The sequence below is a fragment of the Musa acuminata genome, chromosome BXJ1-7 (genome assembly GCF_036884655.1).
Source record: "Musa acuminata AAA Group cultivar baxijiao chromosome BXJ1-7, Cavendish_Baxijiao_AAA, whole genome shotgun sequence".
NCBI lineage: Eukaryota > Viridiplantae > Streptophyta > Magnoliopsida > Zingiberales > Musaceae > Musa > Musa acuminata.
The window spans coordinates 41,714,050-41,728,814 of record NC_088333.1 but is presented as its reverse complement, the minus strand read 5'-3'; the positions used below and the strand labels follow the sequence as shown (position 1 = coordinate 41,728,814).

Sequence of the window (14,765 nt, the reverse complement as noted above, 5' to 3'; positions counted from 1 at the left end):
TGCATAATTGTACATCATAAATGTTTCATATCATGATGGTATCAATTTTGTCAAATTATATCCTACCATGCATGATCAAAACTTCTCCCCATTTTATCATTGAAAACAAGAAGAAAGTAGGGGGAAGAGCATAAAAGTGTTAAATATTTCAATCATTTCAAGGCATTTACATCATAGATTAAGTCATGATTCGTGATTCATCATAAAGCAAGTTAGTTTTCAATCATCACATAAGGCTTTTAAGGAATTTTTGAAACATAGGAGAATGATTAATTTAAGCGTACAATGTTTCAATCCAATTCAAGTCATGAATATCAATGCTTTCATATTGTGAGTATCAATTCATGAATATCACAAGATATTATTTGTGACTTCAATTTTGCAAGATCAAGATTATGATTTAGATAAAACTTATTCAAATCAAATCATTAACTTGAAATTCATAATCAAGTCATTAAAATTAATTTCGAGATTCACAAAATATCATGAAATCATTAATCTCGATCAAATGGGAAAAGCATTTTTTAAGAGATTCCTTTTCATCTAAGCATGCCTTAGTCTTTATATGCCAAATTAAGATAAGCATGAAAGTTCAAGACATAAGGCAAAGAAATCTTGTATTATGAAATATATGATATCAAGACTCATGATTCATTCGAAAAGATATAGTACAAAGAGCAACTTGAAACATTCTTATCAAGATCACATTTTAAAATATTCCAAGTTTCAAGATATCAATATGACACTTCATTGAATTGCATTTCATTTGAAGAACTCCTTTTTGATAAATGTAGGGAGCATAATGAACGATCTTGATTTATAAAGAGCTTCATGTTATCAAGATCATGATTTTAATAATTATTCTCTTTAGCAAAGAATCACAAAAGCACTTTATTTTTGCATAAGAAATCACATTGTGTTATGATTTATAAATTCTTTTTCTGCACACGAATCATAGGAGATATGAATGTGAAACAAATCTTTGCAAGCAAAAACACTATCATTCATATTTCAAGATGGAGTTTATAAGCATGAATCATTTCATCAAATCCATTTTAGAAAAATATTTTTCATAAGTGTATGAGAAAATCCGATTGTTAGGATACCAATTGTTAAGTGAATCCGAAAATGAAATTAACACTTTCATATATTCAAACATGATTTTTGCTATAGATCTTGAAATTAAGTCAAGAAGATCAAACAAGCTCATGATCATGGATAACTTAAAATCACATGCATAAAATTATTAATAACCATTTCATATTACATCTTTATGCATTACTTTAAATCAAACGTGATTTCATTCAACAATGTTAATCAAACATGATACACATTATTACTTCTTAACCATGATCAAAATCATTTTGTTTGTTTATCATAAAATATGCAATATTATTTTCGAAATTATCAGCATGATCATAATTTTTGTATTTTTATTTTTAAACATGTAATTTTCAAGAAAATTAATTCTAAACTAAAAAAGAAAATATATCATGAAAGCATCAAGTAATTTCAAAATAAACCAAAGGCATTTTAATTACCTCAACGTCGTAGGCTGGTAAGGCGTATTTTGTCGCCTCGCTTTTGTTGACTTTCTCGTCTTCAGATGAGCTCGATTCATCCCAATTTTTGTTCTTCTTCTTGCGTTTGAAGCAAGTAGTTCCATTCTTTTTGCTTTTTAATTTTCGTTTCATTTGTAGTTTAAGTTCACCATCACTTGAGCTTACGCTCGAGTGATCTTCAAATGTTCTATGTCCCAAATCCTTCCTGTTCTTTGGAAGGTTGGTTTGTTCATCATTGTCCTCATCACTTGAGTCATCGCTCAAGTGGCATTCATTTGTCCAGAGTTCCAAATCCTTCCTGTTCTTTGGAAGGTGATTGTGTTCAACATGTTCATCATGTGCATTGTGCACCATTTCATATGTCATCAATGAACCAATTAGTTCTTCAAGTGGTAAGTTGTTTAGATTTTTAGCTTCTTGTATTGCAGTTACTTTTGAATCCCACTTTTTAGAAAGAGAACGCAAAATCTTGTTTACGAGTTCAAAATCCGAAAAACATTTTCCAAGAGCTCTTAAACTATTGACGACATCCGTGAAACGGGTGTACATGTCGCCTATAGTCTCGCTTGGTTGCATTTGAAAAAACTCAAAATCATGCAATAAAAAGTTAACTTTCGAGTGTTTGACTCTACTAGTTCCCTCGTGCGTGATTTCAAGAATTCGCCAAATGTCAAAAGCCGTTTCACACGTAGAAATCCGATTGAACTCATTTTTGTCCAATGCGCAAAATAAGGCATTCATAGCCTTTGCGTTTAAAGAAAAATTCTTCTTCTCCAAATCCGACCATTCGTTCATCGGTTTGGAGGGAAGTTGAAAACCGTTTTCAATGATACTCCATAAGTCTAAATTTGTAGAAATCAAGAAAACTCTCATTCGAGTTTTCCAATAAGTGTAGTCCAATCCGTTAAACAACGGTGGACGAAAGACCGAAAAGCCCTCTTGAAGAGCCATTTCTCTCAGGTGTAAATCCGAAATGAGAAATACCTCGCTTTGATACCAATTGTTAGGATCGAGAGCACTAAGAGGGGGGGGGGGGTGAATTAGTGCAGCGGAAATCTTACAGTAATTTAAAACCGAAAGCTGCGTTCGTCCGATAAAAAACGATTTCGATATAAAAGCAGAATCACAGTGCAGTTTGCGTCTAAGCGCAGTTTTGCGTCTAAGCGCAGTTTGCGTCTAAACACAGTTTGCGTCTAAGCGCAGTTTGCGTCTAAACTCAGTTTTACGTCCAAACACAGTTTTACGTCTAAACGCAGTTTTACGTCTAAACGCAGTTTTACGTCTAAACGCAGTTTTGCGTCTAAACGCAATTTTACATCTAAACGCAGTTTTACGTCTAAACGCAGTTTTACGTCTAAATGCAGTTTTACGTCTAAACGCAGTTTTACGTCTAAACGCAGTTTTGCGTCTAAACGCAGTTTTACGTCTAAACGTAATTTTACGTCTAAATGTAGTTTTGCGTCTAAAAGCAGTTTTGAACCTTGAAAAGCGTTTTACGTAGAAAGCAATTTGCAGTTATAAATGGAATCCGAATGTAAGCGTAAACTGCAGTGTGAAGATCGTACGAAAACACGATTTACGTTTGAATGCAGATTCTGAAAGATCAGAGCTTAGAAACTCGTTCGTAAAGGCGCAGAGGGCAGTAGCAATGTAGGAGGTTTGCAGTAATGATAAAGTGCTCAAGGTAAAAGCAAACCAGAGATTTAGAGTGGTTCGGTCAGTCTTGACCTACTCCACTTTTGGCTTCCTCCTCCGACGAGGTCACCGACGTCAACTAGCTGCCTTCCTTCAATGGGCGAAGGCTAACTGCCCTTTTACAGTTTCTCTCCTTTTGACAGGCTTAGGAGACAACCTTTACAGATCCTTTCTCTCCTCTCTTTACAACTCAAGACTTAAAGAACAGAAGGAGGATAACTTTAGGACTTTACACAAATTTGAGCTCTTAGAATCACTGAAAAGATCAAGAATTCGGTGTGGATCTGTTTTCTTTCAGTGTTGAATGGGTGGGGTATTTATAGGCCCCAACCCAATTCAAATTTGGAGCTCAAAACGATCAAATCCCGGAATTCCGGGATCAGGCGGTTGCACCTCTTGACTGGAGAGGTGGCACCGCCTGGCAGAGCTCGAAGACTGAGCTCAGGCGATTGCACCTCTCTGCCAGAGCTCGAAGACTGAGCTCGGTGGTTGCACCGCCTGGCAGAGCTCGAAGACTGAGCTCGGTGGTTGCATCACCTAGCAGAGCTCGAAACTGAGCTCAGGCTGATGCACCTCTCTGCCAGAGCTCGAAACTTGAGCTCTGGCGGTGCTACCTCTTGACAGAGGAGGTTGCACCACCCAGTCTAGCTCGAAGACTGAGCCCTGGGCGGTTGCACCTCTTGGCTGGGGCGGTTGCACCGCCCAGTCCCGCTGGAAGACATGGCCTGGGCGGTTGCACCGCCCAGCCTCGCAGCCCTGGCGGTTGCACCTCCTGGCCTAGGCGGTTGCACCGCCTGGTGCAATCAGGGTCCGAATGGTTCGCTCCATTCGGCCCAATTTGAATCTTTTCAGGGGCCCAATTGCCCCAAGATTAAGCTAATGGGATCACCTCCCATTTTCAAGCTTAATCATCGTGCTAACTACGATTAACTCTAAGAAAACTTCTGCAGCTATGCTCCGATGCGTCAATCGCTTCTTCCGGCGAGTTTCCGGCGAACTTCCGTCGATCATCCGATAAACCCTCGGTGATCCTTCTGCGGACATCCGGCATACTCCTGGACTTTGCGACGATCCACTTGGCGAGTTCCGACGAGCTTCGCTTGGCAAGCTTCTGGACTTCTCGGATCTGTTCTCGCTGAACCTCCGACGACCGTCCGAACTTCCGTCGAACTCTCGAACTCCCAACGTGATCATGATCTTGACTCCGGCGCAACACCTGCTGCTTGTCTTACTCTCATCGTAGTTAATCCTGCACACCAAATCAAAACTTCGATCGAGACAATTAATCCTAAGCAATTAACCAAGTTGTCCGACATGTCATTGGTCCCTCGACGCTTCGTCCGATTCTTCGGCGCATCGTCCTCTTCTGCAGCCTATTGCCCAATCGGCCAGTTGACTCCGCAACTCCGATATCCTTGGCACAATACCCGCTCTTCTTGGCCCGATGCCCGAGTCCACGGCCCGAAGCCTTCTGTCGATACGTCGACCGATCCACCGGCCCGACGTCCAATCTTCTGACATGTTCCTTCGGCACAACATGATTTTCCTGCTTTAATTGTCTCATCCTTATCGAAGCATCCTGCGTCACTCAAAACGCAGATTAAATGCATAAACATATATCAAGTAGTTTCATCATCAAAATACGAGATTCAACAAAATGTGGGTCCTAAGGGACCATGGGAGGCTTCGAGTAGGCTGACATTTGCGGACGGACACGCAAGGGTGCCGCACGACTTAGGCAAAACCAGCTAAGTCCGTGACAGTGTGGTGGTTATGTGCCAATTAGCGACCATACTCTCGTCGTAATGCTCGGTGATGTTTACGAGTCTATCATGCAACTGTTGGGTACCGTGGCTTTAAGCATCTAGTCAACGCCAGCCATGACCAGTAAATGTTATAGCAACGTTGCTGTAACCATCGTAAGCAGTGATAGTTGCGACATTCGTCATAGTCATGGCACTACTACAGTGACATTGCCACCGTCGCTAATACCCATTGTAAGCATAAAAACTGTGATTATACTATTGTTATGCTAAAAACTAAAATCAAATAACAATAAATCAAATATACGACATATATACCTTTCCATACTATTCAAAACATATTTATATAGATACATCCTCGCCAGATCTGAAAGCTAGACTCACTTTCTCTTCTCTGTCTATACTTCATACTCCTATGAACGTTATATTAGCAACAAATGAGAGATAATAAAAGATTTATAATCTCTTAATGATATATTGTTTTGTCCCTAAGAGATTCTATCCTTTTATAGGTGAGAGCATAGGGTTAAGGATAATTAATTAGGAAAATTCCTCCATCAAAATCATCTCTAAAAGAATCTTATTATAATTAAATTTTATTTATTAATAATTATAATCAAAATTTAATTATATCTATAATCTAATAAAAATTACTACTCGTAGGTTCGATTACACGTGCTACATGAAGCCCATCATAAATGGGTTGATAAATAGGTAGAATGATCGATTGATCCACCGCCAATCACGGCTTCAAATTTTAAATCGGCCGGAAATGTGTATCTGACAGCTTAGAAAATGGATAAAAGAATAAAAAAGAAAGAAGATGACATCAAACTTTTACGCAATGCAAATAAATACTTGAAAATGTACCAAAGCACATGCATTTTGAGACTTTAGGATTCTTTCTTCATCTCTCCTCTCTCCTATACGCCAAGCATTGCTTTCCATCCTTTTCGAATGGAAGATGCAGAAGCACGTGGTTAATAGAGCAATCAAGAAACCCAGTCTTTGTTGGATGAATCTAAAATTATGTGATCTTTCACTTATCTCTATACATTTCTATAAAAGACAAGACTGATGAAAATAATAAAAGATAAAAACAATTATTAAAAAAAATTTATTAAAGAAATGAAAATACTTAAATATATTTACATGTTACTCAACAGAACAAAGGATTTTCCCTATGAAGGATTTTACTGTTGTTGTGACCGAAGACAAGAAGTGAAAAAAAAGTATGTCTCTCTTCTGTTTATACTCTCGATAGAACCAAAGATTTTTCTAAAAAATTTTTTATATAGTTAAGAAATCTTATCTTGGATCACTAATCAATAAACATTGCTCCTAACCATCCATCCAAATGTCGAATCAGTCACTTTCCACTGACATAACCACTGCTCGTCCAGTATAAGCTCATATTAATAATAATAATATATCTATCTAATAATTCTATAAACAATTCTAACCTTATCCATAGCTATATATTTCTAATATTTAATTATATATCAAAAGTAAATTACGAATAAATTTAATTTATATATTATTATTAATTTTAATTTAAATATTTTGATCAATGGTTTGAATTAAACGGAATTACAAACCCATTAGAATGAATCACGATTAGATCGTAACACTTAAACCCAATTTAAATCGATCATATCTGTTTCTATTTGAGCCAAAATCTAATTTAAATATCTATCATTTTTTTCTATCAAATTCATCTAAATTCGACTCAAATAGGTTGTTGGATAGACTCGAATCTCCTAACGAATCCAAAATATAGTCGCGCTCTCTCCGGCCATTAATGAGTGCCAAGTCTTATCTTGTCTTGTAAGAAACAAGCTACTGCTGCAACCCTATCATCATCATCACTCTTTTGATGCTGCCTTTTGGTACTACAAAATGTCAATGTCGATGTGGTCTACTTTATGAACACTATCATTACCGTGTTCTGAGAGCAATTAAAAGGAATTGTTGCCGCCAATTCTTCATGGCTTTGCACGAGCACAAGCTTGAACAGTAGTGACGAGGGTTTTGGTGGTTGGGAGATGGCACTGCAGCCACGAGACATGATCGCATTCACGTCCCACCCACTGGTTTGTCGATGGTGAACGAAGACATGGGTGCTGCTCCATAATGGAGGGTGAGGTCAAGGACATGGAGAGGTTGTGGGGGTACCCAATGGTCGCAAGTTGCACCCTTGCCGACAACCAACCCTAGAAGAGAAATGACAGCTGACTTTGGAGCCAAATCTAGTGTTTCTTCCACAGGCGGAAGGAAGGGGCAACCCTTCCCCTTCCAACCTGGCTTCCATTCCATGTCTTTGGCTTCATCTTGCTTGCTGCTCTCTCTCTCTCTCTCTTGATCTGAGAACAGTCCTCTGCCTCTGCAAGCACCTGCTGATCTCAAAGCACACAAGGTAGGAGAAGACGAGGATTGGCAACATATTACCAAAGCATGTTGTGTGAACCAAATAGTCAAAGTGTGTTGCAGATGAGAAAGCATTCAGCATGTATCAGCATAGCAGAAGCAAAACAATATCTGAGAACACCTTGTGAAGAGGCCCTCTGCCTCTGCAAGCACCTATTGCTAAGCACACGAACTGTGTGCCAAAACCGAACGCAACACTGTCTGATACTCGAACTGTGTTGCAGTCAACACAACAAAGAGGTATTGATGAAGAGAGTAAAGAAGTTGGCACATACCGAAATGAGAAAGAATTCTTTTATTTCACAGATATGGCAGCAGCATGTATCAGCATGGCAGAAGCACAACAACATCAATGACATCCCGTCTTTTCCCTCCCTTTTATCGACTACCACCTCCGTGGCTTCCGATGCTTTTCTCTATATGACTTATATACATGAAATAAATCTTAACCAGCCTCCACAGACACCAATTGATACTACAAACATGCGTCTAGAGAAGACGAGATTGATTTCTCGGTAGATAAGAACATCCTAGCCTAACCAGAAAAGGAAATGATAATGGAAATGACGATCCTGGAACTCCGCAAATGGAGGGATCAAACAAAGCAAAAGTAAAAGGGGAATGATGCTTCAGCTCGATTGCTGGATCAAATGGGAGCTGAATTTTGAATCATCGAAGAAAGGTGGGGGCTCGCCCTAGGACAAATCAAAAGAATCACTTTATTCATCTTAAAGACCGTAGTGCCTCACCGAGTACTCTAACACCTGCTGGCTCGGACAGATCATCTCCTTCACTCTTGTCCCGTTCTTGTAGATCTTAAACGTCGGGACTATCCTCACATTCTCTGCCTTTGCAACATCAGGGCTCCGGTTGATATCCACCTTTCGGTACAAGCACAAAACAAAAGTTAATGCTTAGAAATAAAAATGAAATCAAGCAACAAAAAAGCATGGATGATACAAAGATGGGCAAACTGTGATGCAGGGCTAACAATATTACCCTGAGAAAATTTGCAGATGGGTACCGATTACAGAGTGCATCAACAGATGGGGTTATCTCAGTGCATTGTGGGTTCGAAGCCACCATGAAGTAGACAACAGAAGCTCCTGAAATGGAACAAATTTACTCTCTCATTGGATGTATGAAATGACTGAAAGAAACGTCAGTTGCATGAAACTAAGAAAAATGTCCCATCATAATTTAACTTTGTTAAAACAAAAAGAAAAAGGAAAATAAAGCCAGCATTGTCTTCCTAGACAGTAAGTGCATCATACTGCTAGTAACAGTATGAAATGAAGAGTCATGTCCTACTGGTGATCTGAAGATCACAAGTGCACCACCACTAAACTCTAGAACCGGCTTGGAGAAGAGTAATGATGAAGTTTTAGAATGAAGTCCATAACAGAGTAGGAATACTTAATCACTCGAAGATGCTAACTGACCAGGAAAAGATATTGCTGCTCGGAATTGTTCTACACCAGTGACCTCCTCAACCTCTCCACCAAACTTCAGATTGGAGACATCTTCACCACGGCATGTTTTCAATGCAACCTGAGCATGGAATAAGGCTTCGGCCACCTCAGTGTCCTGCGGAAGCTCCTTCCTCAGGACTTCATAATCTCGGACACATTCAGCCCAGCACTCAAGCTGATTACAATGTGACAAAAAAGGGTTAAAACAAAATAATTCTTGATCTCTCGGTGTCAGAGAAAATGAATCACGTGATACAACCTTGGCATAGGAATCAGCTCGTCTGAGAAGAGCCTTTGTGTAATTGGGTCGGATTCTAAGAGCGTCACTGCAGTCATCAACAGATTTCTGCCACTGCCCAAGCTTAGAACGGCAAGCTGCTCTGTTGCATAGAAGGACCGAATTTGATGTATTGTACCTGAGTCCTTCCCCATAAGCTGCACAGGCCTCTGCGAAATTCCCCAACTTAAAGAGCTCATTTCCTTGAGCTCGAGCCCTTGCCACTGACCTCACATTGCTCATGACCATTGTCACTTCTACATTCCTAGCATCCACCTTCCTGGCCTTTTCAGCTGCCGTGACTGCATTATCGAACCTGTAAGAGTTCCATTTCATGTCTCATCACCCAAGAATTGTTTCTATGCTATTCTGCAGAACTCCAAAGGTATCAGCTTACCTCCCCATTGCCATATCAACTTGCGCTCTAACAATGTAGAAATAGGAAGAGGAAAGCATACCAAAGATCTTGGTAGCTGAGGAGAAAGGGAGTGAGTCCTTGAATTCAGATGATCTTGAAAGAACTGAATCAGCCTCATCAGGATGTTGGAGGTGCAGAAGAGCTTCCGCCCTCGATGCAATTAGCTGCGAGACGCCAAACTGGAAGTTAATTACATATTTAAATTTCACCAAGAAAACCAAAAATGAACCTTCAGGATTTACCGGCGGAGAAGAGTCTGCTCCTGCAGCAATTGCTGCATCAGCTTCTCTTAATGCACTCTTCCAGTCTCCTATCTTCCGGGCATCTCCGCATTTTACCAAATGTCTCTCCACCGCTTGAGTCTTCTGCAACTCAACAGGGTCAGGCGGCTGCCCAGTTAAAAGGAGATGCTTCCTCGCATCCTCAACTAGCCCTAACCTGTGAAAAGAAATGGATTAGACAATACAATGCATTGAAGCAAAAAAACTATGATAATTGCATTGACTGCAATAGATTCTCCAGCAGAAAATCACAAAGCAACATAAAAAATAATCCAGTCTGTGTTGGCCAAAATATTGGATTTACCCAATTAGAAGAGGAGCAAATATTTCCACCTATAACAAATGCCACCAGAATCTGTGCTCAGAGTTCATTCAAATTGAAGCTTTTCAATCAAACTCATGATTTCTACATAAGCATGGAACCTCCAAGAAAACACATGATCCAACAAAAATTAAATACACATCAAACAGGCTAGATCAATCGAGCATAAGGATCAAAGCTTTTGACAAAAGAACAACTAAAAACATGAACATGATTCCAGTATTATATGGCGAGCAAACAAAGAACACAAAAACAGATCAGCCATCAAGGTGGAAGCTTTGGAGCAAATGACAACCAAAAGAACAAAGAAATGATCAAAACCAGTGAAGAGAATGCATCCCTTGCACTGCACATGTATTGTGGGAGACGAACCAGCACCTACACGTCCTCCGGTATGAACTAAGAACAAGCGAGTGAACCAGAACAGATCTTTGGTAATATTGGTCTCACCTTAGATTTAGACATGCCAGCCGATGGTGCGCCCGCCCGTTCGCAGGATCCAACCGGACGGCCTCCTCGCACTCTCTCACCGCCTCCTGCAACCTGCCGAGCCCCATCAGTGCCGCCGCACGATTACTCCGGCATGGAGCATTCTCCGGGCACATGGCCACCGCCCGATCGTAGAACGCCAGCGCCTCCCCGTATTGTCCCCTCTTGTAGTGCTCGTTCCCTGCCCTCGTCACTTCCTGCGGATCCATTCTCCCGGTCGCCCTCCTTGTGGTCGAATCCACCGAATTCCCCATGCCGGCACCACCACTGGGTCTGGCCGCTCCGCCACCGCTCATACCACCCCGCATTATACTGCCATGGCCGTAGTTCCCGGTGCCCGACCCGAGCACATCGCTCCTCGGAGTCGTCCTGGGCATCATCCCGGTCTTTCCGATCTTTCCCGAGGGGTAGATGTTCCCGGTAGGTAGCACATTGGTGTTCGGAGAGCTCGCGGTGCAGATACTACCGCCGCAGCCGCCTCCGACGGAGAAGATTAGTGGCCCGGAGCCAGATTGGTGTTGGCTGATCTCGCCGGATAGCTCCCCGTAGTGGCTCCGCCGCCCCGGGTCGGGGGCAGCGGGCCTCCGGGCGGCGGGGCCGGAAGGGGAGTGGGGCGGCGGGGCGACCTTGCCGGAGGCGGAGCCGGAGGAGCTGGAGCTGCTGCTGCTGTTAGCGGGGCAGGGGCGAAGGGGGGAAACAGGGGATCCAAGGTCAGGGAAGTCGGGCTTGTTCTCCTCCATGCGGAGGGCCGCTTGAAACCGGTCGGCGACCGGCTCGACCTGCCCGGGCGCAGCCAAGCCCGAGCCTGCCTTCTGGTCCGGTCGGCTCGTCTCGCCGGCACGTGACATCAGAAGCCTCGCGACCACCACTTCGGATCTCCTCTTTCACCACCCGCCCTCTGTCTCTCTTACGGATTAATGCCGTTAGCTTTGACAGCCGTAATGGCCACAGCCGATGGACAGAAGGCTACAACAACACAACACAACCCAAAAGGCCTCAAAGACGTACTCCTTAAAAGAAGAAGGGGTGTGTGTGTGCGTGAGTGAGCGAGAGAGAGAGAGAAGAGCTGAAAGATCTCGTGATTTGGTAACACGGAGAAAAGAGAGGAATGGATATGCCCATCTCGGTAGATTTGGAGACGGAGGAAGAGAGAAGTGGGAGAAGGGAACGAAAAAGAAAGGAAGCAGTGAGAGAGAGAGAGAAACAAATAGAAAATGGGGAGAGGAAACTTTTCTGTCGTTTCCGCGCTCTCTATTATTTGCCCCTTCTCCTCCGTCCTCACGGTGACGCAATCTCTCGCTCGCTCTCTCTCTCTCTCTCTCTCCCCTTCTCCCTCGGACTGATGTTTCTCACCCTACATCACGCTAATGCCAATTGACTTCTTGTAGGAGATTGAGATTACGTGTTAATTCGTCCCCCTCTTCCGTGGTTCGCAGTTCGCGAGGCGGCGCATTGTGGATCCTGGCCGGGGGATTCCCGGAATCTTTGACGGAGAAGGGAGGGGGGGTTGGATTTGGGCTAGCGAGGGGAAGGAGAGGAAGGGCGTTTTGGGTAATTCGGTCAGGCGCCACCCCGGGACGATGGGCAGGTGGCCACGTGCGGTGCTTCGATCGCCAGCTGGGCCATTCGGGGAACCCCAAGCGCCGCGTCGCCCTCCACCAAAGCACTCGACGGCGTTAGCGCCGCCGTAGGCGGTGATCCGACGGAGTAGATCTGGTGAACCCCCGGTGTGGAGTCGCGATTGGGTCTTCGATGCGTGCACCGGCTTGAGACCTCCTCACCTTCCTATTTATGATCAAAATTGGAAACCAAGAACAGATAGGATCAAATTGATTTTGCATACAATGAAACAAAAGATCACACAGGAATAGCTTAATACTATTCCAAGCTAATTGGTTGTAACAGTGAACCCAAGAGAGTTTATTTTAGAGACAGTAGGAATACAATAATAAATAATATATTATCTAATGCATATAAAATGTACTCACACGATATAAGATGTGTTCACATTAATAGCATATCTTAATTTCATAATAATTAGCAACAGAATATCATCTTGATGGATTAATTAAGAGATCCTTCATTTATTTATTTATTTCAAATGTATTATCATTTTCACCACTATCTCTTAAATTAAAGCATAAATGTTGAAGAGTAGAATGAAAATGATAAAGTCATTTAATCCTTAGTTAAAGAGTAGGGGAACCAATGATTGATAAACCCTATGAATCACTATCTTTTGAGGTTCATGAGGCCTAAAAATATAAAATCGTACAGGCAAGCCCGATTTGTTTCTGGGCCGTTTTGGTTTGTTTTTGGATTGTTTTTGCGTGACGCGACGAACGTCGTGAGCGGAGCAAAATGTCAGCCATCTCAGTACCCTGGAATCCCCCGGGTGGCACAGGGCTGGATGGGTCATTCGTATAGTAGGGACGGTGTTGCCTCTCACTTCACTTGCTGTCCGCCGCTCGCTCAGTCAAAAATGATCAGTTTTGACCCTTTTTGGGTCGTTTTGGCCTGTTTTGGGGTAGCATAACGTTTAAATGTTGATTTATTAAAATGATGTTAGAAGGAGAGTTATGAGCTCTTGATCTCCTGAGTCACCCTTATTTTTAGAGACGATTTTTGGGATTCACGAACTTTGAAAGGGTAAAATCGAACTAGCATACTCAAAATAAATAATTCCTCGTGAGCTTACGAGATCATACCAATGATAATTAAATATTTATTTATTAGTAAAAATATCTATTTATATGATTTACGAGTAAAAATATACTTATATATTCTTAAAAAATATTAGAAAAGTAAACAAAAGAAAAAAAAAATAAAGATAATTTTCATGAAAAAAACGTCAATTTTTTTTAGGATATCAGAATAAATTAATTCAAATAGTTCAACTGAGAATAATATATTTTTATTGACACTTCAATATATATATATGTATGTATGTATGTATGTATATATATGTATAGATACATGTAAAATACTTGATAATATATTGTCTAATGCATAATATTGCATATTAAGATGTTATAAAAGATATGCTCCTAACAATAGAAATTCTCAATAAATTAATATTTGGTAAGGGAATATTGTCTTGATCTTGAGGCAAGGATTAGGTACATGTACTAAGAGAAGGATAATTAATTAGCTCCCAGTGGAAGAATCAATAGAGAATTTGTTCTGTTTTCTCAACCTTAAACCAATTCACTCTTCTTTTATCTATCCTTAATGGTAATTTATTTCACCATACTCCTAATTTGTTCCATGACAAGGCTTACCGGTGGACAAGCAATCATTAAAGAGATATTAAATATAAATAAACTGAATAATTAAATACCAAGCAATCAATCATCATAAAGAAAATATTATGTCGAATCACGTCATTCTCCAAGCCACAGAAGAGAGAAAATATTTTGTAGAATCTATTTGTTTTATAGGTAAATATTTTCTAATATTAGTGCATTAGAAATGACGATAGGAAATCAAACAAGTCTAATTATGTGCCTAATTAAGCACTTGCAATGCATATTTCTGAGGTCAAGTCGAGTCAACCAACCTGCTTGCATAAATTCTACCAGTCTTTCTTGGGCTTCATATTATATCTTCTACGGCAGATCGATGCTTCCCTCATCGGTGACTCGATCGAGACAAACCTCTGCTCTTTGAATATAACAGTCTCGAGTACTACAGGCATTAATGTGCGTGCGTTGGCAGTGGATGTCATCCACTGAACTCGCTCATGGTTTGGTATGTGCTCTGCACAAGCGACGCCGATGGCGGTATCTCCTCGCTCCGCACACAGGTTTGGGTGTTCGTCCCGTTGACCTGGTCAACCGTGCCGGCCTTTTAATACTCTAATCACACGCATAAGCTCGTGCGTTTGCAAGAGACGTGTCTGCGGACCTCCCACTTGCACCGGCAGCGGGAAACTAGAGTGCAGATTTGAGAGGGGAGATGTTATTCCTTGTGCCACTGCTCTTGATCTAACCAGCGAGATGTGGGAGCCGTGAAAGGAGGAGGAGGAAAAGATTTGAAGCCTGGAGCTCATCTGGGAGC

The 14,765-nt window shown here is 41.5% G+C and overlaps 1 protein-coding gene across 1 annotated transcript; it reads right to left on the bottom strand.

Annotated features, from left to right (window-relative positions):
• Window positions 1-7,727: 7,727 nt before the first annotated feature.
• Window positions 7,728-12,445, bottom strand: LOC135679490 (TPR repeat-containing thioredoxin TTL1-like). Its single transcript, XM_065193301.1, has 7 exons — window positions 10,668-12,445; window positions 9,857-10,052; window positions 9,594-9,778; window positions 9,179-9,512; window positions 8,890-9,094; window positions 8,447-8,553; window positions 7,728-8,328 (listed from the first exon to the last, which is right to left on the bottom strand). The coding sequence occupies exons 1-7, from the start codon at window positions 11,552-11,554 to the stop codon at window positions 8,176-8,178; spliced, it is 2,067 nt and encodes a 688-aa protein (XP_065049373.1). The 5' UTR covers window positions 11,555-12,445; the 3' UTR covers window positions 7,728-8,175.
• Between the last annotated feature and the right edge of the window lie 2,320 nt (window positions 12,446-14,765).

What these genes read in the sequence shown, in the direction of transcription:
- LOC135679490 (XM_065193301.1), bottom strand. Translation starts at nt 11,554, where the DNA reads ATGTCACGTGCCGGCGAGACGAGCCGACCGGACCAGAAGGCAGGCTCG. An exon ending in GAGCAGACTCTTCTCCGCCG is followed by an intron (nt 9,779 to 9,856) that starts GTAAATCCTGAA and finishes GGCGTCTCGCAG; the next exon opens with CTAATTGCATCGAGGGCGGA. An exon ending in GAGCTGATTCCTATGCCAAG is followed by an intron (nt 9,095 to 9,178) that starts GTTGTATCACGT and finishes CATTGTAATCAG; the next exon opens with CTTGAGTGCTGGGCTGAATG.